Source organism: Lathamus discolor, chromosome 6 (genome assembly GCF_037157495.1).
Source record: "Lathamus discolor isolate bLatDis1 chromosome 6, bLatDis1.hap1, whole genome shotgun sequence".
Classification (NCBI taxonomy): Eukaryota; Metazoa; Chordata; class Aves; order Psittaciformes; family Psittacidae; genus Lathamus; species Lathamus discolor.
The window spans coordinates 87,284,765-87,309,709 of NC_088889.1; the positions used below are offsets into that span (position 1 = coordinate 87,284,765).

The window sequence follows — 24,945 nt, forward strand, 5'->3', positions numbered from 1 at the left end:
TTGCAAAGTGCCATCACCTATGGCTGCAAGCTTTGTCGTGTGTTGGCTGCAAGTGACCTGCTCAGCCCAACTCAGCACACTGGGCAGCAAAGGCTGAATGAAACCGTGCTAGAAATAACACATCACATATGTAACTTCTTACACAAGTTTTGTTTGGTTTTTGGTTTAAACTTTTACAAACACATACAACACAGATAGACTCTCGGAATGTAATATAGGCTCTGTAAACATTTCCAGTCTAACAGCTGTAGTAATAGTTCTTTAATTCCTGCATTTGGATAAAGTGCTTCATACATAAGGCTATTTGAGCAAAGCAAAGATACAGGATATTCCAGGCAGGCAAAATTCACACCCTCTGAACAAGATTGTTTGTTCTTGTCTCCCTCCAGCAGTTCTGAATGATTTATAGCACTCAAAAATGGCCTTCTTCATGTGCTCAGTAAGTTACAGCTCAGACAGAGGATAAGAGTTAACACCTTAGGATCTTGCTTTCCCTTTTGTGCTGCACAGCGTTATTTACAGAGTTCTTGATACTCCCCTCTGTTCCTGACAATAGCATTAAGAGATTCTGGCTGTTCTGGTGGAGAGAAGGGCTCGAGGTAAGCAGAGAAGAGAAAACAGGCACAAGGAGATAGGTAGCTTGTAGCGGGGTGCAAAACCAGACTGCATTATAGGAAAGGGGGTGACTGGCAGCTGTTATTTTGGGTTATTTCCTGGTGGAAACTAAATGGCAAGCTGAGAGACAGCAAGTTACTTTCTGTTGCTCCAGGAACAGCAAGTAACTCCAGGAACACTTTAGGAAGGAAAAGAACAACTGTGGCTCAGGCTTGCAACTTCTACTTGCCATCTCCTCTTCTGAAGCCAGCTCAATCCTTCTATCAAGATGCTTATCAGTATGAACTTTTAGCTCCTGTCAAAAAGCAGTGATGGTATTGCTCCTACCCAGCTGTGGAGACTGACATGTTTTAAACAAGTTGTGTCCCCAGCTGGTGATCTTTGTCTTTTAGGAAAGAGCACAAACTGAAGATTGGCAATTAGCCTGGTAGAAATTCCAGGAATTACACCCTTGTACGATCAAAGTAGAAGAGTAAAAGCACTGGAATGCAGCAAGGCACTGCTGAACACTGAGGAACAACAACGTGCAAAGATGGAAGGAGGGAGAAAGCAGGATCAAAGATTAAGGTTGTATTGTAAATATAGTTTTGAAAGCCTTTCAACACATGACACTGGTCAAAAAGCCTCTCTTTTGCCACGTCACAGCTCAGAGCAGAGGAGACCTCAAGAGTGACAAACACATATAGCCCTTTTGGTAAAACAATTTTCAGGCACGGTTTCAGGTTCTCAGCTGTTTACTACCCTGATACCTCCACAACAGGTTGGACAGAGACACTGACAGGAACATTGGAGGCCTTTTCTACCTCACTGTTGAACACATGAAAGTCCCTGTGACCTCCAGCAACACACAGAAAGCTTCCACTCAAGAAGGCACATTAACTCTTTGGCGCTACATCTTACAGGAGCATCAGTTCTCAGACAGGCATCAGTTAGTCTCCTGGTTTGATTAGTGTTTAGTGCAATCTACCCAGCTACCAGCAACGGAACCAACTCCATTAAGTCTTGTTCCTACCCTTGTGTATAGCTGGGCTGTTTGCTGCAGAAGGCAATAGCATGGAGGTAACTAGAACTGATTCTCCTACACTGATGAGGGGAGATAAAACAACTGAAGTCAACTGGATTGACTCCCTGCTATATCCCTCTAGAGGAAGGAAGCTGTACTTGGTGCTGCTCCCCAGGCCTGGCAGATCCATAAACTAAACAGAACAAATACAGTAAGGGAACCCCTCACGTATTGAGGTAAACCTAACAGTGCTACTTGCACACTGACCAGTTTCCCAAAAATAAGATTTGCAAACTAAGGGTTGTATGAAATAGTGTAGGCAGGTATTTAGGAATGAGACAGAAGCTTGACAGTCCAGTACGAGAGGAACTCTGAAAGTGCCACTAGCTGTATCAGCTTTGAGAATACCGGGCCTCTGTTCTCAAAATAGGTGAACAGAGCAAAACCCAACCAAGGAAAACCACCCCCAAAACTGCTGCCTCAGAGAGGCGAGGGCTGGAATGGGGGTTTTCTCCTAGCAGTGTAATTCCAGTTTCTTTACAGGTCATGTGGTCTGTATTTATCACCATTACAGTCGCTGCTTTTGGACTGCAGAATTCCTGCTTTGAAGGAGAACAGGAAGAGAGGAGTTACCCTAAAGCCCAAATGTGGATTTGATGTTTGGGTTTTGTTTTGTTTGTAAATAAAGTCCAAACTCGTAACTTCAGATAAAAGTGAGAAATGCCAAGTTCCATTCAGGCTAATATTCAGCAAGTACTCCTGCAGGGGACAGCCCAGTCATATACCCCAGCCAGACAAGTTACACAGAAGATCCACCATACAGATACCAGATCTTGCCCCAAAACACGGTTATTTTCTCAGTCTGCCTGTTCACCACATCAGGCAAACGAGGCTGAACAAGGTTCAAAGACTTAAGCAAACAACAGGCTGTAACCAGTCAGCACCTTCTAAAGATGCTGGGAGCGAAGAGCATATAAAATTACAGCAACATGCTCTCCACAATCCAACCTCAAACTATCTTCCTGATAAGGTCGAGCAGAAAAACCTTCTGTGCCATTCCTGAGATACTGTCTTCTTTATTACCATGCTGCACAGATGCTTCCCTTCCCAACCAGTTTGCTCTGGGTCGTGAGCCAAATCTCCGCTGCACCACTGTGGAAATCTTCAGGAGCAAGTACCAAACCTGTCTGGCTGGACATGGCTAATACACGGGAGGAGAGACTCAGGGGAGAGTTAACATTTGAATTGCTCTAAAAAGCTCTTAACTCTGAGCAGTTGTTAAACACCCTACACACTCCTTAAGGCCCAGCACTTAAGAAACTCATCCACTTAAGTGCACTTTACGTTTTGAGGGGTGTGTCTAATGGCTATGCCTGTCTCATGGAACTGGGCAAGGAACTATCTCACTTCTAGCTGAAGAAACTAACCCATAATTTCCACCTGGGCTAGGAAGAACTTCATGTTGCATTGAGTTTTCTAAATTAATAAAGAAAAAGCTTTTGTGATTGGAAGATTTAAATCTATTTCCTGCCAACGGGGACATTCCCCAATGGGAAATACTGCAACGGTTCCAGTTTGAGAGTGAGAACCCACCCTCGGTAACGTGCTTCCTTTTTACCCACTCAAAGAAAACACTAAGAAGCCAAGTCTCAAGTTCCCCTTTGGCAGCTATTTTGACCCCACAGAAGCCAGGTTCAGGGGAATCCTGTTCACATCAAGTTTTGCTGCACACATTTGCAGTTTCCTCAGTTATCAGTTTCTCTGGAGGATATGCACCATTTCCCTTGAGGAAACAGATGATTCTATGGCACGCAAGGTCTCTTCCCCCTACCCTTGGCCTCATGAGGGAAAGTCACCCGAGAAACAAAGTAAAACATGGAGGATGTTTGGTCCCTCTATCACAAATCATTCTATTACCAAGGACTGTGCTATTCTGAGAGAGAACTGCCACTTAATTGTCTTCTCTCCTTCATAAACACACTCCAGTGCTACCCACAGCCAGAAATGAGTGACAGTAACATCCTGATACTGATCTTTTTTGCTAATGAACTTTATCAGCATCGTGTTCCAGCGTGCTGGTGCAATGAGATATTTTATCTGGTATCAGACCAAAGAGAACACCAGCCTTCGGGTCAGCAGCTCTCCAGTAGACCTAAACAGCTACTCAAGAAATGGATGTCAGAACCTCCAGAAGACAATAACCAAGCTACTTTGGTTATTGCTGCTCAGGTAGTAGGAGTGGTTTACAATGAAGGAGTGTTTTATTCTATGACTTTCTCATTTACACCAGGCAAACTCCTCTGAGTTCTTGAACCCAGTTGTCTTTGGCCCCAAACTGAAAGAGATGAGCAAGTCCCCAAGCTGCCCTGCAGTGGTGAACACAACAGCCTGCCCAGCCCCACAGGGACAATCCTGCTCACCCAGCAGCACAGACCTCCACCCCAACCGCGTCATTCATTTATCTTGTGCTAAGGTCTAGCAGTGAGAAATCAATTCCAATGGGATGGGGAATGGCTTTCAGCTTTCCTTATGCACATATGTCCCTAACACAGGCCCTCCCCAGCTTAAAAGGCAATCCATCTCTACTACAAGCAAGTGCTTCAGATATCTTGTTCATCTTAGCACTTCAGAGATGTGTCAGCACATGTGCAGATACTCATTACTGGAGGACTGTTAGTATAAGATGCAGAGGCATCAGCAACAACAATGCAGCACTCTCTGCACCAGGTCACATCCTGACCCCAGGAAGAGCGTCTGCAAGGCAACGAACATCAGCTCTGCCCCAGAGCATTTCAAAATGAAGAGATTGTCTCTCTATCTGTATGTTCTGCCCCACATCCAGTCTGTCTTAATCAGAGAGCAGCTCAAAGCAGCAGTATTACAAAATAAAATTAGCTGTTTGGAGGATTCATTCTAACATCTGGAGGTAGAGGTCCCACCCCTTCGCTGATCACACTCCTTGCTCCATGCGGGATGCTCAGCGCATTAATTGGAGAAGAAGTTTCCCTCTGGAGGTGACAATGGTGGAGTGGGCATATTGCTGGATCCCACGAAGAGGCAGCTCAACTTCGGCTTCAGTTCGTTCCAAACTTTACTCATCTGGGAGTGGAAAAGGGGAGAAAACACCCATGACCATCATCTCACTGTGTTCTATTTCAGCAGCACTTTCAGAGTACTCCAAAGCACATGGAGAGAAAACACCCATGACCATCATCTCACTGTGTTCTATTCCAGCAGCACTTTCAGAGTACTCCAAAGCACAATTCAAACTTGCTGAAATACTCTGTGGAAGTTCAGTGGACCCAGGTTGTCCCTTTTTGACTAGTGTGATAATGCAGCTCTCTGAGCATAAATGGAATGGAGTTTCCCATACCTTGGTCAAATTCCTTCACTGAGGGGAGGGGGGAAGCTGAAGGGGAAGAGGTTTTCTTTAATATAATGAATGCAAGGAAGTCTCTATGTGGGGAATGCTGAAGGTCACATTTAGGGGTTAACAAAAGGGAGCTCTTGGAGTTAGAGCAAAACCAAGGAAGTTGCTCCTTGTCATGTAATTTCTGTGTAACACAACAGAAAGAAGATTCATCTAGCAAAGACACATCGTTCATTACAGAATAGCCACTTGGTCAGGTCTTCCTCAACTACCTGTAGGGTAAGGCCATGTACACACGAAGAAGGAAAGAAACGCACAGCAGCTTGCTGCAAGAAGATCGAGTCTTTAGAGGGGTTAGAGGCCAGCCTGGACCCTCACCCTAAACTGGAAAGACCTTAGGTGACTTCTTAAGGAGTTACGAAAGAGCCCAGCTGGGCAGATGAGGAGGAGGAAGAGCACACAGGTGAAAACAAATACATTCAAATCCTCATTCATCTTTCGGGAAAACACAGTCCAGAAGAGCTCACCTCTTTGTGACCCTGGATCTGGGAGTTGACAAAGGCCCCCAGAATGTGAGATGTGAGAGGCAGATAGATGTGGATGAGCTGTGTCTCCTGATGCAGGCAATACAGAGAGAAGTAATTCCGCAGCTCCATGGTTAGGATAGCATTTTCTTGCTGAAAAAAAAAAAAGGAACTCGGTGAAACACATTGCCAGGAAGAGGGTGCCAAGGAGGTTCACCTGCAGCAGGAGAGAACAGCATTCCTCATCATACTGGCAATTCAAACACATACCAAAAACCTAAAAAAAGCTGTTCCTGGACCCATTTGATAAGACCTCATAGCAGCCTTCCAATATCTGAAGGGGGCCTACAGGGATGCTGGAAGGGATTGTAATGATAGGACAAGAGGTGATGAGCTTAAACTTAAACAGGGGAAGTTCAGGTTAGATATAAGGAAGAAGTTCTTTACTGTGAGGGTGGTGAGACACTGGCACAGGCTGTTCAAAGAAGTGGTAAATATCCCATCCCTGGCAGTTTTCAAGGCCGGGTTGGACAGAGCCCTGGGTGCCATGGTTCAGTGTGAGGTGTCCCTGCCCATGGCAGGGGGTTGGAATCAGTTGATCTTAAGGTCCTTTCCAACCCAAACCATTCTGTGAATCTAGGATACAAACAGCATTTTCCATCATGCAGACTTCCCAGAGCTCCTGCAAATAACATGTTACCAAAGAGCCAGTAATAAGCGTTGAGGAAAACAAAGGTGTTTCCATATAGCACAGCAGGTAGCTCAAATTACCCAAAGTACAGGTTACCCTTTCGGTCTAATGGCTTTCTGCAAATGTGACTGGGCACAGAGCAGCACCATTATAGGAGCCCAGTACAACCTTTTGCTCTCCCAGGTTTCTGCCCTACCTCCACAATCCGAGACTCCAATTGCTCTACTGATTCAGGTTCTTTGTTCTGCACAGTGGCACTCATCATCTGCTTCTTCATCATGCTGTACTTATGCAGTGCTCGCTGATGCTTGTGCAATACCCCCTTCTCATGTCTTTCACACAGGTCCTGTAAGAGAAAAAGGAAAAACAAGTACTTAGTGGAAGCTAAGAGACAGCAAGCAGGCAAGCCAAGCAGAACACAAACACACATTGATGCTTTATGTGATTCCTATGCAGATTTGTGTTTCTTTGTTTTTCAAGAGGGTCAAAAAGATGTTGGCAGCTAAGAATCCAAGAACGAAAACTGCCTGGAGCTAAAGCAGTGAGCTTAAGAGGCAATCCGGAGCATTTTGGATCTTATCAGGCCTCTTATCTTTCATGCCCTACTCAATATTAAATGCTGGCAACTAACTGTGGTAAGAGCTTGCCAGTGTCCTTCTATTCCAGTTCAGGCCTGGGAATGTCAGGAAAGGCTGCCACATCCCATGTCAGTAGATGCTTCTAAGAAAAAAAAAAGTGTCTTTGACTGAAAGATGAGTATTAACAAAAACTCATTTGTAACTGCATTTTTGTCTCCATGACCAAACTAGTAGTAGTTCAATTCACTGCTTTGACCCAAAAGCAGCCAAATCTGGGAAGAAGTTTGCTGATCTGCATAGCTCAAGCAGTTGTAGTTTTCAATTCCTTGCAGGGTTTGCTGTTTGGCAAGTTCTCATCACTAGATGAGCTGATCTGTAAAGGCTACAGAGCCAGCTACGGCCAACAGCCACTCCCTCTGCCAGATGCCCAGTTTGCCTCTGAACTGGCCTCCCAAACAGTTTTCCATCCAGTTGGCGTTACACCCTCTAAAGAGCACAAGCTTGCTCTAAACAACTTTCTCACTGGCACAAGAACAGCAGAGCTCACTTTGTAGGACTGGAGTAAATCCAGGAAAAGGTTCAGCTTCTCCACCACATCATTCTCTTCCTGTTTACCCTAGAAAACAAGGAAAGCACATTTTATGTGAGCCCGGCAAGGAGCAACATCACAGCTCTTCACACCCTTACAGCACGCAGGCCCTCCACTGCATTCTCGAGGGCACATCAGTGCTTACACAACCACACCAAAACCCTTTCAGATGGCACTTGAGTGTTTCGTCTCATGCAGAACAAAGATCTGACTGGAGCAGGCACAGCTTTTCCAACTGACTGATCATTGTAACAGGAGGGGTTAGTTTCACAGTCCTGTGTCAGTCCTTTCAGCTCTCTGCCTGGAATTTCTTGATCTTGCAGATTCCTCCAATCTTTCATCTTCCCTTCCCACAAGATAACTGATCCATTAAAGCTATAAATACCCGCATGTTCCCCATACTAGTTCATGCATCAGAAGGCAGAGATGAGACACCAAGCCAAATTTCACTACTTGTTTTTTTACTTTACCAAACACTGTCTTTTCTTCCTGTATCAATAGAGCTCTCTGAAGAAAAACACCTGGGCTAACTGCTCTATAAAAGCAGGCTGAGTATCTTAACACAATGAGATGAAGAGAAGGGAAGATAAAACTATCACTTATCGTTCCCAGGCTGTCATGTTCTCATGTTATTCTGACAGTCATTACCACACTGCACACTTACAGCAATATGATGCTTTTGTCTGAATGACTCTCATGTGATGTTTAAGTACTTGAATGTCAAAATGGGATTCAGAGCTAAGTTTTTCTGGATCCTCTGTATCAGATTAATATGACAGAATGCAGGACTTTAGGACAGCTCATTGTAATAGTACAACTTCAATTGTCCAGTAACCATTTGAAATTACATAAGAAAGCAGCTTTTCCATTCCTTCCCTTGCCCATTGTATTTTTTCCCATTTAAACACAGTCCAGCTTTCTCATTCAAGCTTGAACAAGCTGGCTGGTGGCTGAGGATGGAGTTTGGACTACAGTCTCCCTCTTAACTTTGTAAGTGCCTATGTCCACAGAACTCATGATTCAAGTTGAAACTATAGGCAGCAATGCACCGCCTTCATAGAAAAGGAAAAATAAAGAACTCACCTGCTGCACAGCCTTATCTGCCAGAAGTGCAAACTCAACAGACAGGCCCTTCAAGGCTTGTTTCAGAGTCCCCCATGTACTATTGTTCAAAGCAGCCCAGGAAGGAAGCGGCGTAGTGTCTGAGCCCAAAGCACTAAGAGGAGATAAGTAGTGTTCAACTCTAGGAGACAAATTCCACTAAGTAGATACACTTATTTGCAGAGAGTTCAGAGGTTCAAATCTGTTTAGTTTGCAGTGCTGAGCTACTACTGCACAGTCACAAATGCAAAGCTGTGCATATACTGGGGGATGAGGCAATAAAAACAGTACCTGTATGTCAAAGCATTTGTATTTTCTTTCCTCTTGCTCTGTGGAATGGAACCTTAGGACAAAGGGCCTCAAGGTGTGCCAGGGGAGGTTTAGATTGGATATTAGGAGCAATTTCTTCACAGAGAGGGCTCTCAGGCATTGGAACAGGCTGCCCAGGGCAGTGATGGAACCACCATCCCTGGAAGTGTTCACAAACCATGAAGAAAAGGCCCTCAGTGATATGCTTTAATGGTGGTTTTAGCAGTCCTGGGGTAATGGTTGGAATTGATGATCTTAAAGGTCTTTTCTGACCTAGTTGATTCTTAGTGAAAAGCATCTACTTTCTTCTTTTACAGGAGGAAAACAACTCATAATGACCTGCAGCACTGAAATACCCATTCTTACCAGGCCATTTGCAGGTAAACCTTACAAAAGCTGAGCTCTGAAACAACAGCAGAAAAGTTCACATAAGGAAATCCTCTTCCTCCCAGCCTACCTTAGCTCCTTTCCAAAGATGAGAAGATCTGAGGCATTATCAATGGCTCGAGAAGCTATCCTCTCCGCCCGGTCCCGCAGCTTATAAAAGCTATTATAAATATTTCTGATGAGCTCCCTGCTGGCAGCAAACTGGGCCTGGATGTCAGCTGGGAGGAAGTCCTGGAAAAGTGCAAGAGAGATTACTCCAGGACAAATTGGACGCACATTCACATATATTAATTGTGGGCACACCACACAGCAGATAGAGACAGGTTTCCCCCTTGTGCTCGCGCTCTTGTACTGTGCTGTAATAGCCCCGAAGAGATTAGCTTCACAATTTAGGTGTCCAAATCAGCTGTCATCCAAAACCCCCTCATTTTCAGAGGCACAATGAGGTTCAAATATTGGGTGTAGATGGAGTTGGCCAAAACCTGCAGCTCTGCTACACAGACAAAATGGGGTTTGTGAGGTCTCAAGCTCACGGGTTCTGCTCTGACACAGCTGGTAACTGCCAGTCTGGCAAAGTCCAGCATGCTGAAAGTTCAGCTCTTTTTGACCTGTGTATCACTGAATTAAGCTCCAGTTGCAAAACCTTCTGCTAGCATTGCAGGAACCTGAACAACAACTTGCTTTAAAATTGCTCAATCGACACAGGGAATGTATAGTTAAAACTTGCTATAGCACTAATCACTGCGCTAAACAGATATAAGGAAAGCTTAGCTCTAACTTCTCTGTAGCACTCCAAATTACGCAAAGGGAGAAGGCAACAGACAGAACGAGGGCATGAACGCATGGAGAGGACGTCAAACTACATATTAGCTTTTAAATTGTGCAGTATGCGAATTAGTTTGTTATGCAAGTACAATTACAGAGAAACATGTTCTGAGCAGGACTCATTGTTTAATCTTTATCACATTCATGAACCAGCGCTTTGCTACAAATATCAGGTCCTTAAGAGTCAAGTATTTATTTGATCTTTTTGATAAATTACAAGCTTAGAAGTCCTTCAAAATCTGGAAACAACTCTCTCCTACCTCAGGTCTCCATCATTCAAATAAATACCGTATCTGATCCACCTGGAGAAGAGAGTCATTTAAGCCAAAATAATACATTTCAAGAAATTCCTATACATACCTTGGCCTGGGTAGCTAATCTGCAGGTCATAAATTCATCTCCTACTCCCTGGACCAACTCTCTTAGCTTATTCTGTACATCCTGCAGAAGATACAGAAAATAAATCAGTATGAAAGAACTAAGTAATACACAAGAAGCTCACACACGTCTCAGATATACTGCAATAGTAAAAGGCACAATTTAGCAGATACAGCTTTACCCAGGTTAGGTTTAAGGACACACATAATATGCATTCCCCTAAGAACAGTTATTTTCAGAAAGCTGTATGCCTGCTATTGAGGGAAATTACCTTCTACTTGTAACTGCAGAAATACCTATTGAGAGAAAATTCTTCTCATCACAGGGAGCAAGAATGTGTAGGTCAAAAGCAATTCTGAGCTCTGCCCAGCGAAGCAGTTACAGGAAGATATGCAAACTCAAGACCACTGCTAACAAGTACTCACTGAGCCACTGAAGGACAGAAAGAGCTTCAAGAGCACATCTTCTGAGAAAGGGGGATGTCGGGCCACCAGGTTTATGAACCGCTTCAGCGCTCTCCTCCTTGACTCTATGAACTCACGATCAGCTACAGGAAGAACATTACATTTCAATTAATGCACCACAGGGTACAGCTGCTCAGGAAGAGAAAAAAGAACACACTCAGGCCAGTAATTTCCTTGTACTTATAACCCTTGCTAAGTAGCACTGCAAGAGACCCAAAGAATGGTCACTTAGAATCATAGGATAGTTAGGGTTGGAAAGGACCTTAAGATCACCTGGTTGCAACCTCCTGCCATGGGAAGGGACACCTCACACTAGATCATGTCACCCAAGGCTCTGGACCTACTTATCTACTTATCTGCCAGCTCCCTACAACAGATCTTTTGGATTGACCATCATAACAAATAGTCCCTCAAGTGGTTCTTTACATCTCACTGAAACCCAGCATGTATCTACACGTGCTTATTTCCCCTGGGTTGGTCAGGTAAGCAGGATAAACAATTAAGTCTAAGGCCTGAAGCCTGGGCATACAAAGATTCTTCTTCCTCTGCATCAGTTCTACAGGTGGTCCCCAGAGGGGATCTCAGTGTGCCTGGGGCTCCAAGGAAACACAGCACAAAGTACTGCCAAGATCACTGCCACTTGCAAAGTGATCATCCCATAAATAACTGTAGGGGGTTTGCTCACTGTTCTGAAGAACTAACTTCAGTGTGCTGTTCCCTCACCTGTCGCACCTCCACACTGTTAAGCATTTTGGGGCTGGAAGGAGAATAAAGGTTTGGGAGGGAAAGGGTTAGTGGGTTGGTTTTAAAGTTGCTTGTTCAAGATCAGTACCCATGTTTTCACTCAGGGATGACTGTTGAAGATCAGTAAAGATCTTGAACATGTCAAACACTACTCTGGAAGACCTGCACAGCAATCTGCAGTACATCCATCCAAAGTCCTTACTTGTCAAGCTAAAGAAGTTCCACTTGCCTTCCTGAAACAGGAAGAATTTCACTCTGGCAATACTGCAGTGAGGCAGTAAATCAGAGCTCCTGGAGTTTTTCAGGAATATGAAAATTTAAACTAAAATAAAATTGAAGGAAGGTAAAGCAGAACAGAATGAAATTAAAGGAATGCTCTTATCCATAACAACACTCATAACAAGAAAGGGTATTGCTCTTTAGCCTCAGTTTAAGTTGAGGGTTTGCTGGCTGCATGGACTCTCTGTAATGATCCTTAGTACAGTGTCACCCATCAGATGTTTTTTCTGTCATTAGAGATGCAGATCTTCATTTTGCTTTGTTCATGTTTTAGGCTACGTGGAGATTTCTGAAGTCATCGACACACTTCCTACACGACCTGCCTCAGTTTGCTGCAATCCTCCAAAATGAGCAGAGGAACAGTCTTTATTCATCTGACACATGGATGACGATAGACCATCATGAAAATAAGAGCATAACTTAGTAGAGGAGCAGACTAACTATAAAAAGAACACAGCTTTGCCCACACACCCTGGGACTAAGGAGGTTGCAAGAGTCACACATCAATGCTAATCCATCAAGTCCTGTGTCCTGCAACTCCATTTGTCAGCCTATTAACCTGCTCAGAAACAGGAATGACCCATTCCATTTCCTTTTTCCTGTTTGCAGTTTCTGCTAAGACCACTTACACAGCTTTTCTATATGGAGAGGCACTGGGCTAAAGGCAATCATCACAGTTTTGGACTCTATTCCTAGCATAGATTGGGAACTAATCCTATCAGTTTTTTCTTGAACATGTATCTGTGAGAGGCAATTCACTGGTGAGTGCACAGAGGTATCAACACCCCAGGAACACAACGAAATAACAGTGACTGACAAATGATATATATTGGAGGTTTCTTTCAAGCATACTGAGATTAATCAGAGAAGGTCACTTCACTTACAGGTGCTGCATGAAGTGGAAATTCTGGCTGAGAACACTGAATCAGGTCAAATTCAACAGAGGGGCTTTTGCAGCCCCAAAAGAAAGGGCTTCACAATTTACATCCCATCATGAGAATCTATGACCACTGAAGCTTTCCAGCACTATTACTTCGCTTTGTTCCAGTTCACTATCCACCTGCTCTACTCACTGTTTATCAATTCCTCTTTACTGTAGTGATACACTGACTCCTTGACTGAAATAAATGATATAGTGAAACACAGTAAGCTTAGCACCATGGGCAGGAAACAAGGTAGTGTTCTTTTACAGATAAAGTATTAAAAAAAGATAGGATTTCATACAGTTATGCAACATCTGAAATCATAAAAGTTTAAAACCAGTGCCAATATTCCAGATTAGTGAAAAAAGGGCATGAAGGAGCTTTTGATATGCTTTCAGTCTTTGAATGCTTTGTTGGTTTCTATTCTAACAGCTAAAATATACTTGAGTTAACTGACATGCTGATTCCAGTCTCAGCTATTAGCCCCTGGTTATCCTAAGCAGCTCTTAGAATCACAGACTGGTTTGGGATGGAAGAGACCTTAAAGCTCAACCAGTTCCAAACCCCTGCCATGGGCAGGAACACCTTCCACTAGAGCAGGTTGCTCCAAGCGCTGTCCAACCCGGCCTTGAACACTGCCAGGGATGGGGCAGCCAAAGCTTCTCTCGGGACCATGTGCCAGTGTCTCACCACCCTCACAAGAAAGAATTAGGGGATTTCTAGGATAGCAGTAATTCACACCTCAAAGTTGCGTATTCCAAACTCCAAGTTGTTTTCTGAGCCAAGCAGAAGCAAAGACTTTTAAACCTGTATTTTCTACAGTATGACCTTGCTCACACTGGCACCATGACCCCTCCAGTCAAAAGAGATACCTAGATTTACCTCCCAGCATCCTCTTTGGTGGAAGTGCCGGCACCATCCGATACGGGAACTTCTGCAGCAGCATCTCATGGAACACCACAAAGTCATTGTATCGCCTGTAGACTGAGCATTTGAATCTCTGCAAGTAAGAAAATGGGGAGAATAAATCAATAAACAGAAGGACAATCATTTCCATGTGGGTGTTTTTGCTATCAGCTGCTGAAAACAAAAGGAAGAAGGAAATTACACCCAGAGACTCCAGCAACGACACATTTCTTCTCTTTAGAGGCGTTGTGGTGGGAAAGAGGGAGAAGACTTGGAGTCAGCCATCTTTCAGTTATGAACAGAGATGGCATTCTTCCAACTGCAGTGTACAGGGTTTGCATGGCAAGATTTTGGTAGTAGGGGTCACAGGGGTGACTTCTGTGAGAAGCCGCCAGAAGCTTCCTTTGTGTCCAACAGCGCCAATGCAGCCAGTTCCAAGACAGACCTACCAAGGCTGAGGCCATGACCAACAGCAGAAGCACTTCTGGGATAATGCATTTAAGGGGGGGAAAAAGATGCTGAACAATGGAAAGATGAGTGAAAATATGTGAGAGGAACAGCTCTGCAGACACCAAGGTCAGTAAGGAAGGAGGGGATGAGGTGCTCCAGGCGCTGGAGCAGAGATTCATTCCCTGCGGCCTGTGGTGCAGACCATGGAGAGGTAGGCTATGCCCCTGCAGCCCATGGAGGTCCACAGTGGAGCAGATATCCCCCTGCAGCCCATGGAGGACCCCACAGCGGAGCAGGGGGATACTCAAAGGAGGCTATGACTCCATGGGAAGCCGGTGCTACAGCAGGCTCCTGGCAGGACCCACGGCTTCATGGAGAGAGAAGCCCATACTGGAGCAGGTTTGCTGCAAAATCTGTGACCCCACAGGGCATCCACTCCGGAGCAGTGAGAACTGCAGCCCATGGGAAGGACTCAGGTTGGAGGAGTTTATGGAGGAGAACTGTCTCCCATTGAGGGAGACCACACTGGAGCACGGCAAGAGTGTGAGGAGCCCTCCCCTGTGGAGGAAGGAGCAGCAGAGACAATGTCATGAACACAGGGGGAACAGACAGAAAAAAAAAAATGGAGTGAAGGTAAGCTTGGGAAGAAGGAAACGGTGGAGGGAAGGTGTTTTCAGATTTAGTTTTATTTCCCATTATCCTACTCTCATTTGATTGCTAATAAATGACACTAATCTCCTTAAGTCGAGTCTGTTTTGCCTGTAACAGTAACTGGTGGGTGATCGCTCCCTGTCCTCCTCTCAGCCCATGAGCCTTTCATTTTATTTTCATTCCCCTGTCCGGCTGAGGAGGGAAGAGATACAGCAGCTTTGCTGGGGACCTGGTGTCCAACCTGGTCCCCCACATAAAGTCCTTTTGACAGTAAATTTTCAGTTAAAAAACACAAGTCAGATTTCATTCACGCACAAAATGAAAGAGACCACGAAACGGAGAGGAAGAAGTTCACCCAGAAATCACAAATATCCCTAAATCTGCTGTGATTCCATGCTATTGCTCCCTCAAACTGCCTGGTCTTCCAAATTACACAGAACATTTAGAAACAATGCTGACACTTTTAAAGTGCTCTAGAGAGTTCTTGAAGTACTGCAAGTCCTCGAGTTCCAACTCCTAGGAACCGTCTCTAAATCAGTTTCAAATCCAAAGGTGGCAAAACAGTCCTAGATCACATTAAGTATTAGCCCAGATGACTGATGTTTTAAGTGAACCTCACAAGAGGCCTCTCACTGATGTTAGATCTATAAACAAGATTGAAGGTTCCTTTAAAAGCTTAGTCCTTCACTCTGCATTTCTTACATCGATATGTAGAAGATGCCAAAGAAACTGGGCTTTCATTCCAAAAGCAGTGAAGCAGCAGCTAGAACAAGACATTTTAGAGGCAGGAATCCTTGCAAAAACAATGAAAACCCCACAACTCCCACACACTATTACTAGAGGTTCAACTATTATAGCAGCTAATAAAAAAGACTACATAACACCATACTTATTCTCACTCCATTTGCATTGCACATCATCCACCACTCACTGTGGCACTGTGCATTATCAAAAACAAGGCAATGAGGTATATAACTGGAGCCCAACAGACACAGCTCCCAGGGCCTCCCTCTGCTTTCGAATCTGATGTTGATTTGCATTACAGTTTCTCAGCTGAAGCTCAGGGCCAAGCTATGCTGCTTTCTGAGAAGGCATCATTCTACAGAGACAACTGCAGGAAAGGTGACAGCAACTGAAAGGAATTGATAATGGGTTCCTAAAGTTGAATTGCAGAGAGACCACCAGAGTCACTGAGTCCTGTGCCCTGAAATCACAGGCAAAAACAAACACTGAGCCCCAGAAAGCCACAGAAGCAGCCATTGTGAATGAATCTGCCCCTTTCCCCTCACACAAGTCTCTGGCATACTTAGAGATGTCACTCTAAAACACCAACAGCCCTAGCATCGCTACAGACAAGTGACCCAAATGTGCCACTGAGTATGTACAAGTGACTAAAGCAGTTTGAGCACTACTCAACAACTGACATTTTGGTGGCCTGGGAGATGTGTATTGCCCATAGTCTGCTTTGAAAAGGACAGATTTCCTTCTTGGAAGAAACACACAAGAGCTGTTTCACTGCCTGTTCTATAAATAGGAAAAATACATCATTTTCAATCTGCTCTTACACCAGGAGAGAAACCCACAGGTCAGCGTCGGGGCAAGTAAACTGGAAGCAGCCTAGCCTCTGCAGAAGGATTTGCAGTACCTTTTCTGCCTATAAAGGATTTCAGTTTAGCACTGCCAATATGATTTCTTTACTAGCTCAAAATAGTCTGACCTTCCCAGTCGCCTACACCAATTCATTACAAAAACATTCAGTTTTCAGTGTTCTACATCTGCTTTTGCACAGAGGTTTCAAACTCGAGGTTTCAAGTGAGCAAACAGAGCATCCACCAGACCTCAGTTAGAAGATGCTACATACTGCAGAAGCCCAGGTCAAGAAAGCATAATCCTACTGCATTAAAAAGAAGCTTATACAACTGGCCTACCCAAAACCAGCATCATGCAACATATCTATCAAGTCAAGACTTTGCCAACAGCAACTGCACAGACATTAAGAGAACACACTCACTAAGACCAATGCTTGTTCACATTACCTTGCTGGAAACCTCGTATTCCACATGTTTCAGAAAAAGGCCCTTCTTCTCAGGTATAAGCTCCACCTGAACACTATCCTTGCTCAATAGCTCTTGTAGGGTGTGGGAAAGCAGCAGTGGATTTCCCTGGGGCGCCTGCATTAGGAACTGTTCCGGTTCCCTCGGTTCATTTACTGGAGGCTTTGCCAAATCTAAAAGACAAAAAGGAAAAAACAGTCCAGTAGACCTGATAAGATAACGTAAAAAGAAGTAGCCTTAAAATATTCTGTGCCCTTGTTGGCTGCTCCCAACAGTGGTGCAACACCACCAGCGCTGCAACACCACCAGCGCAACAGGCAAGCCACTCCCCGAGGAGGCTATGCCGCTTCACACACGTTCAAGACACCGGTACCTCCCTCTTCACAACACCCAGGAGCACCACGAATTACACAGAGCCAGAAAGACATCTCTACTAAGCAAAAGGAGCAGCACAGGCCAAATTTGTTCTGTGAATCAGCTAAGAGGCCTGCATGTCCAGCTCCCACCACAGCAGGATCTGGCAAAATGAACGAAAGCCTAGCTCAGCACTTTTGGATCCTGCCTAGAACAACTCATGGAAGGAAAGAAAATGTGTGATTTTACTGCGCTGCAGAAATGTAATACATTAATTTTATGTCATTACAAAGGAAGGAGACACTTCATTTGACAGAGTTCTTATTAAACCCTATGACAGTAGGCTAGAGTGGGTGTGAACTACAGTAATTCGCTATGTCAATATGCTGAACTTCAAGAGCAGGGGAAAAAGGTTCCCAATTAAGAGCTACCAACTACAGCTCCTCTGCCACGGCCATCTCTGCCAAAATCTTTCAAACATACTTATTCAACTGCTCATGGCTAAAAGTCAAACAGCATTTGACAGTGAATTCAACCATTGCTGGATGGGTTTAGACAAAGAGATTCTGATTCCCAGACACATGCAAAAATGAAAAAGATGCTTTTAAGAATACAGCCCTGGAGGACAAACTACATCAAAGCAGCAGCAAAGATGGTGATGCAGAGTACTCCCTTATCGAATGACTGACTGCAGCCCGTTAGCTCAACTTGACTTCATAACTGCACATATGCAACCGTATACTAAGCTTACATTGTTTTTCAAAGCACTCCTTTTCCTCTACCCACTTCATACATAAGAGAGTGAAAAATGTGCATATAACCCTAGAATGTACTCAACCCACATCCAAGTTCTGTTCTCCAGCCTGGAACATGTGGGTTGTTCCCTCTCTGTATATGTCTATTGAAGAGGGACACTGCAAGCAAGCTCTTTGACAAAGCAAGTTAAATCCACTGATGATAGTTACCTAGACAAGCTGGGCAGCATTAATCATCCCTCTTCTGCTATTGTACAAGAGATACACCTCTTCTTAAACATATCTAGAATTCTGAGACACAAAAGGTCCGTAACACAACAGAAGCAAGAACCATTTCTTTAAGCTTTGATACATAGTTCAAAAAGTTGACAACTCTAAGAGATTAACTCAGGGAAGATAAGAACACATATCCATAACTTGAAAGCCCTGACCTCCTCCTGATAAGGATTTCCCACCTGTTTCTTTGTGTGCTCTAGGTCCTGATAAATGGGGGAAAACAAGTAATCTACAATTCCTTGGATACACAGCTTCAGAACAGACACTTCATTCTTTGTTCCATAAAACAGCTTAAGGAAAGCAAACCAAATCCAGGACAAGTGACCTTATCCCACGTGTCCCATCAGGTTTCAGATTCCTGTTAACGTGACTCAGAGAAGCAAGTCTTAACACCTCTGCTTTAATGGACTCACGTATCACCTACCAACCCCACCTACATTGGGGTTACATAGCAGCTTCTGAAAAGTTCTAGCTACCTGCCAGAAATTTGTAGTAAGATAATGTAAGCTAATTCAGTGTTGACATGGAATACTGTTGGATAAAGCAGTAACACATCTGTACAGCCGCTTTTCAGATAGGTGCTGAACTGCAAAGGAAACGAGGAAAGCACATACAGAATACAGACATCAAGGCAAAATATTTGACCTTTCGCAGGGCAGCGAGGTATGATGAACCACGCTGTCAAAAGGAAATGTCAAAAATACACCCACAAAGAACTATGGGAAGCAGGAGACAGCCTCACTTTTCCAGAGCAGCGGTTCTCTGGGTGCACACCCTTGTAATTCATGGGTTTAATTGCTCAAGACACATCAGCAAAATGCAACATGACATGTGAGATCTGTTGCTCCAATGCCCGCACACTCACACAGAATTCCACAGTCCTCTGTGATGCTAAACCACTTGCAGCCACCGCAAGCTAGCTCCCGGAGAGGGGCTAGCCAAAACTGCAGCACACCTATTTCCCTGAGAGCAGGGCCAACTTGTACTAACACAGCACTCCTGCCTATTGATTCACTCTCCCTGTTTCTGTCTTTCTGCCGGCCAACCAGCAAAGCCAGGTTTTCATGGCACAAACTGTCCCCTAATGCGTGGCTCAGTGCTGTCTGGTGAACTACTGAAACTCCCAGTGGCAAAAGGTACATATTGGAGAAAAGATTTATAGGATGAACCATGAATCCTTCAGGATCTCATCTGTAAGTCCTGGAGCCTGCAGCATGATCAGCCAAACCCATGGTGAGGCCTCTCTGATTCTTCACAATGGTCTGAACCCACATTACCCTGTAAGAAACTGAAATGAAGCCCCATAGAGAGACCCAGGCGTTCTTTGACAATTCACTCACATGGCTCTTTTCACTTGTAATATTTTGACAGTTTTTAATCAAGTTATTCTCTAAATTTGCTTTCTAAAAGCTTGCCTACAGGAAATGCCTTTTTTTTTTTTTAATCAGCAGTTCACACATTGGGCTCTTCCTGAAACATTCTGTAGCTTCTTTAGATCTCACCCTTGTCTAAATGTGTGAAATCATATAAATCAGACAACCATACAAACAAGGGTGAATAATTACTGTTTAATTAATAATCTCAGCGTGTTCTGTATCACCAAGACAGCTACTTGGGGAGAATTTACAGCCTCAAACACTGGTCTGAGAACACAACAAGATGACTTTGGAACAGCTGTTAACCTGTTTTAGAGAACACTTAATCTCAGCATTAACACTAACCCAGCAGAGCAATATATACTGAAGCTACTCTTCACCCATTTTCATCCTACTTACTAAAGAGTCAATTCAGGAACAGCCTCAGAAGCCCTGGCCAGGAATGGTGGATAATAGTGGGAACTCATTGGTATGAGCTCCTGTGTTCAACCCATAAAAGGATTTACATGCATTGTAACAAAACACTTAATGCTCCCCATCACGCTCTCTCTGCTGGAGAACAGCGAGTTTGGAAAGCATTCCCTTTGGCTTCAGCAGATCATTATCTGCTGCAAAGTTTATATACATGGAGTAGCAAGTGAATACAAAAATGAGGTATGGAATGGCTCCCTGGAACTCAGGGAAGCAGACAAAATCAAAATCAGCTTGTTTTGTGCAAGCTCGGCTTTCCCTACAGCAGTTTCTCAATCTGTTGTCAATAAAACACCAGGAAGTGGTTTGGGATAACTGAAAACAATTTGATATAAAAGTTAAAAAGAATATATGTCTGCATACATATGCAAACAAGAGGATAAGAAGGTAAGAAATAAAAGTCTAAAGAAGTAATTCAAAGCACAGACTTAGTTCTGTTTGGTTGTAAAAGAAAACAACTATGAAACTACCGCATAATACTTCCTTATTTTAGTTTTTTTTTTTCCCCTGGGAATAAGTTAGGCAGCCTTTGGACTGAAAGGGGTTGAGAAACTTACCCAGGGTACTACAGCAAAACAAAGCTTTGCTACTTTACACCACACATTTCACACTTTAGTTGGTGTTCAATGTTTGTGACTGCCATTCATAGAATGAGACACCAAACCACCCTCCACAGTGACCAGTTCACTCCATCAACATTTCTAAGATCATGCATTTATGAAACCCAGAGTAGAATTTCAAGTGCCTGGTGAGCTGCACAGAGGTTTTACATGTGAGCAAGCACAGAATAGAGAAGGGCAATGTGAGGGCAAAAAGCATAGGTGGTAAATCACAACACAGACCTCCCCCTTCCCTATTTAAGTTCTGTCAACTGAACTTGGAAGCCTTATCTCCATTTACAGATGGATGCTACCAACAACTCTTTATCACACTAGGGTGCTAATCAGCTAAATTTATTAGACACATTTAAGTAGAGGGTACCATAGAATTACTTATTACATTAATAGCAGATTCTCTAGAAGGAGAAAAGAGTCTGAACGGAAGCAAAGCCTTAAAGAAAAATAGCTAAGGTTTATTCCCCATCCTCACAGGCCACAGCCATGTGGAGCAGGGGTGATCCAGCTCACAGAAACAGAGGGGAATGTGAGAACTGGCTGGCTTTGTACAAAAACACATCGGATTTCTCCCTAGGAAAAAATGAGGGCTCCGCTACAGACTCCTAAGCCAGGAATACTAAAGCAGCAATGTAAATACATCATTCATCAGCATTTCCCCTTCCTTTCTGTCTTCTCATGAAAAGCCTCAGGAATAATGGAAATACCCTTCCCCGTTATCATGCCAAACATACTGTTCCATAATTCCAGAATTCAGTGTCCACATCAACATCTCTGAAAGCTAATACGGATTTCAACAATTTCAAAGAGATTCCTTTCCTTTTAATTCTTACATGATTTGAAATCCCCTAAAAACAAGCAAAGAAAAAGAGAAGTTCCCCCCTACCCCCACCAAAAACAAAAAAGGCAAACAAAACTTTCTTCCCTTTAAAAGCTTTATATATCTTTTGAGACAACTGTATGTGGCTTGTTTGGTGTTTTAAGGAATTTAAACCCATGCAACTCTTATTTTGAGAGAAGCAATGCAAAGGAATCAGTCTACTTTATCTATAATAAAGTTAACTGACACACAGATCTATGCTCAACGTGGCAAACAAGTCCATGTTTATCACTAGGTACAAGCCATCGTATTTAGCTTCATTCTAAGATGGGGCAATAGCGTCCTTCCTTCTCCCTTCCCAACAATTCACTTGCAAACACAAGCTATCCAATGCCAAAACAAGTTCATAAGATACATATACTATCACAAAATTAGATGATGGGAAACAGGCTCTAACATTTGGGGTTTCTCCTTGAAAAACAACACAAGAAGCCAACACCACCACAGCTTTCTCAGTGCGCATGTCAAATATGCATCCTGTGCTTGCTGCTCTGGGGGTTTCGGGTTGGGGTTTTGGTTGAGCTTTTTTCCCTTCGTTTTTGAGGTGTTGGGGTTTTCTGGTGGCTGTTTGAGGTTTTGGTTTTGTTTTGTTATTTGGGTCTTTTTCCAACTCAGTTTAAAACTGTTATTGAGCAGTTGCACTTGGTGCATTTCATGATGAAGCAGAGAAGTAACAGCACAACTCAAAAGTAGGTGAGGTTATTTAAGCTTTGTTTAATAATGATTTAAAAGCACTTGCATTTCTGCATTCCCCTACAGCTGTAGGCCTTTAACTGGTTCTCAAAGTATCACAATCACTACTACAGCAGGAAAAAAAACCCTCCAACAAGAAGTTCTCTCCTTCCAACACCACACAGTAAATCTGTGTGACAGAACAAGAACTAAGCTTTAAGCCTAGTGGCCTGTTGTTCTAACTATGCCATTAGATCGTTAAGTGATTTCCCAAGTGTGGGAATACAAGGAACACAGACTATTCACAAGACAGCATGGAGCCATAGTCCCAAACTTACAATGAGAGGGAGCTATACACATTGAAGAATAACAGGATTAGGGGAGGAAAAAATCCATCAAGGAATGTTCCCAAAGGCTACAGAGGCAAAACATCAACCCCTTGCTAGGGCAGTTTCCCAGCTCCCACCAGAAGATTCCTACACTATCATTTTTCACACTCAGCTCTAACAAAAAGGCTGGAAGTGTAAAAATTCACATCCAAAACAGTAACCCAACAAGCAATGACACACAGGACTGTACTCCAGGAAACTTTTACAAGGGCATTTTGGCTTAACTACAAACCCGCCAAGTTTCCACCATCATCTGTCCTTAAACTCGTCAAGAAAATCCCATCAGAAGAAACTGTTTATCTTCTAGGTTTGCTTCTCATCTTCCTGGCACATTTCTCACCCTCTTAATTGCATTGGGGAAAAACTTGATCTTGGCATCTAAACATTAAAATAACTGTGTGCCACCCCACACACAACAGTCTCCCAATGGTCTTTTCACACATTTTATAGTTAGAACAAGCCCATTCACATCTCAAATAGCGTTGAAAAGCAATCAAAGCTTCTCTGTGTCTGTACCAGCTCCACATGTGTAACTAATAAATTTCTCTCCATCAACCTGCACTAAAACTTGAAGGCTGTGAAGGAACTTGGAGTGGTTATGTGCAATTTCTACTGCTTGTAATGGGTACAGCCCTGCCTACCAAGTCCTCCTACAGGCTGCACACAGAGTTATATATTATAAGGAAATGAGAGACCTCTTCTTCCAAGCCAACACACCTGGCTCAGCTCCCTGCAATCACTGCAAACCAGGCTCAAATGGGAGCAAAAACAGTTACCTACGGGTGTGAAACTTCCAACACCACCGAACCCTCACCATGATGATAGAAATAAAAAGGTTCTGGCTTTCAAAGAGTTACTTTTCTTTTGCTAACATCATCAGATACCTTCGCTCAGTGTTCACGATAGCATCTTGGTCAAAGCAAGCTGAGTTTTCTAGATAAAGTGAGTAGATCAGACAGAAGCACCATCACCAGTGCAGAAGTTAATCAGATGAAGAATACTCAGAGTCACCTGGTTTATCTCTATCAGGCTCCTGAAGCAGATGGTAAATCCATAACAGACATACCTGAACAAGCTCTCTCTTTGGTACAGTAGGACATTTTTTCCACAAAGGTTGCTGTTCAATATCTTATATCAGTCCTGGACAGAAATATTCCAAAACAATTTATTTATAAAGCATTATCTGCATCAGGAGCATCACAGGCCTATCAAACACACACACACACAGGGCTCTGAATATAACCCAATCACTATTTTTCCTTGCATAAAGCTTAACCACTTGTAACCTCTACTGGCTTTTCTTCCCAACTAGAGGGGAAAAACTGCTGTGCACAGAGCAGGAGCTGCCAGTATGAAACTTCAGCCACTTTAAACGAACTTCAGCGCACTGTTACCACCCCGCTCCCCACGGAAAGCTTTACCCGGTTTAACTGCGACAAGCCGAGCACGTTCTCTTCTTCATTCCCCCAGGACCTCCCTCCATCGCTCGTTTCACAAGCGCTGGCACCAACTTTCCCCCACGAAGCCATGTCAGCGCCCGCGGACGCCTCAGCCGCATGACCCTCCAGAGGGACGCTCCCGCTCCGCGCCCGTCCCCGCCGTCAGCCCCGGCTGAAGCTCCCGGGAAGCCGACCCAAAGCCGGCAAACCCCAACTCCGGGGGGGCTCCCCCTTACCTACCCTCACAAGAAGCGGGGAACCCACCGCGACCCGGGCACCGCCGCGGCCTGCCTGCGGGGTAACCTCGCTGCGGGCCGGGCCCCACCGCCCCAGCGGGGAGCGGGGCAGAGCGGCGCCTTTTTACCTCAGGTTTTGGCGCGGGGAGCGGCGCCGACCCGGCCCGGGGAGCCCCCGCACCCTGCGCGGCCCCGGCCGGAGGCACCCCGGCAGCGCCGGAGCCGGGAGCGGGCAGCACCGCCCCCCCGCCCCGTACCTGCGCCCGCCGTCCCGGTCGGCGGCTCGCCGTCCATCGCGGCAGCAGTCATGTGAGGCCGCGGCCCGCGGCCGCCCTCCCCTTCCTCCGTAGGGCGGAGAGGGCGGGGAACGGCCGCCTCCCGGGGACGGCGCTTGCGGTCACGGTGCCGAGGTGGGCTTCGGCCGGGGACGTGCCGAGAGGCACCGGGGGAGGCAGCGCCTCACGGTGACGGCCCTGGGGAGGCGGCACCGCAGCTCCCCGCGGCCGGGCGGGCTCAAGGAGAGGCGACGGGCCGTCCGTGCTGCGGAGCGCCACCGAAACGCTTCGGGTTAATAACAACCGGTTCCAGCATTGTAAAGCATGGGGAAAGGTGCGACCCGCCCACGGGCTTAGTACAGACCGC

General features: G+C 44.7%; 1 protein-coding gene across 3 annotated transcripts; it reads right to left on the reverse strand.

The window, feature by feature from the left end:
• Window positions 1-131: 131 nt before the first annotated feature.
• On the reverse strand, window positions 132-24,825 carry SNX8 (sorting nexin 8). Of its 3 annotated transcripts, none has more exons than XM_065684512.1 (12): window positions 24,561-24,825; window positions 23,695-23,768; window positions 16,824-17,014; window positions 13,663-13,780; window positions 10,796-10,917; window positions 10,353-10,433; window positions 9,238-9,398; window positions 8,454-8,586; window positions 7,329-7,397; window positions 6,400-6,549; window positions 5,516-5,665; window positions 132-4,717 (listed from the first exon to the last, which is right to left on the reverse strand). In XM_065684512.1, exons 2-12 carry the CDS (start codon window positions 23,726-23,728, stop codon window positions 4,604-4,606), a joined length of 1,323 nt encoding a protein of 440 aa, XP_065540584.1. In that variant the 5' UTR covers window positions 23,729-23,768; window positions 24,561-24,825; the 3' UTR covers window positions 132-4,603. The 3 variants fall into 3 exon arrangements, with proteins under 3 accessions (XP_065540584.1, XP_065540585.1, XP_065540583.1); XM_065684513.1 differs by lacking the exon at window positions 24,561-24,825 and adding an exon at window positions 24,308-24,394; XM_065684511.1 differs by lacking the exon at window positions 23,695-23,768.
• Window positions 24,826-24,945: the final 120 nt, after the last annotated feature.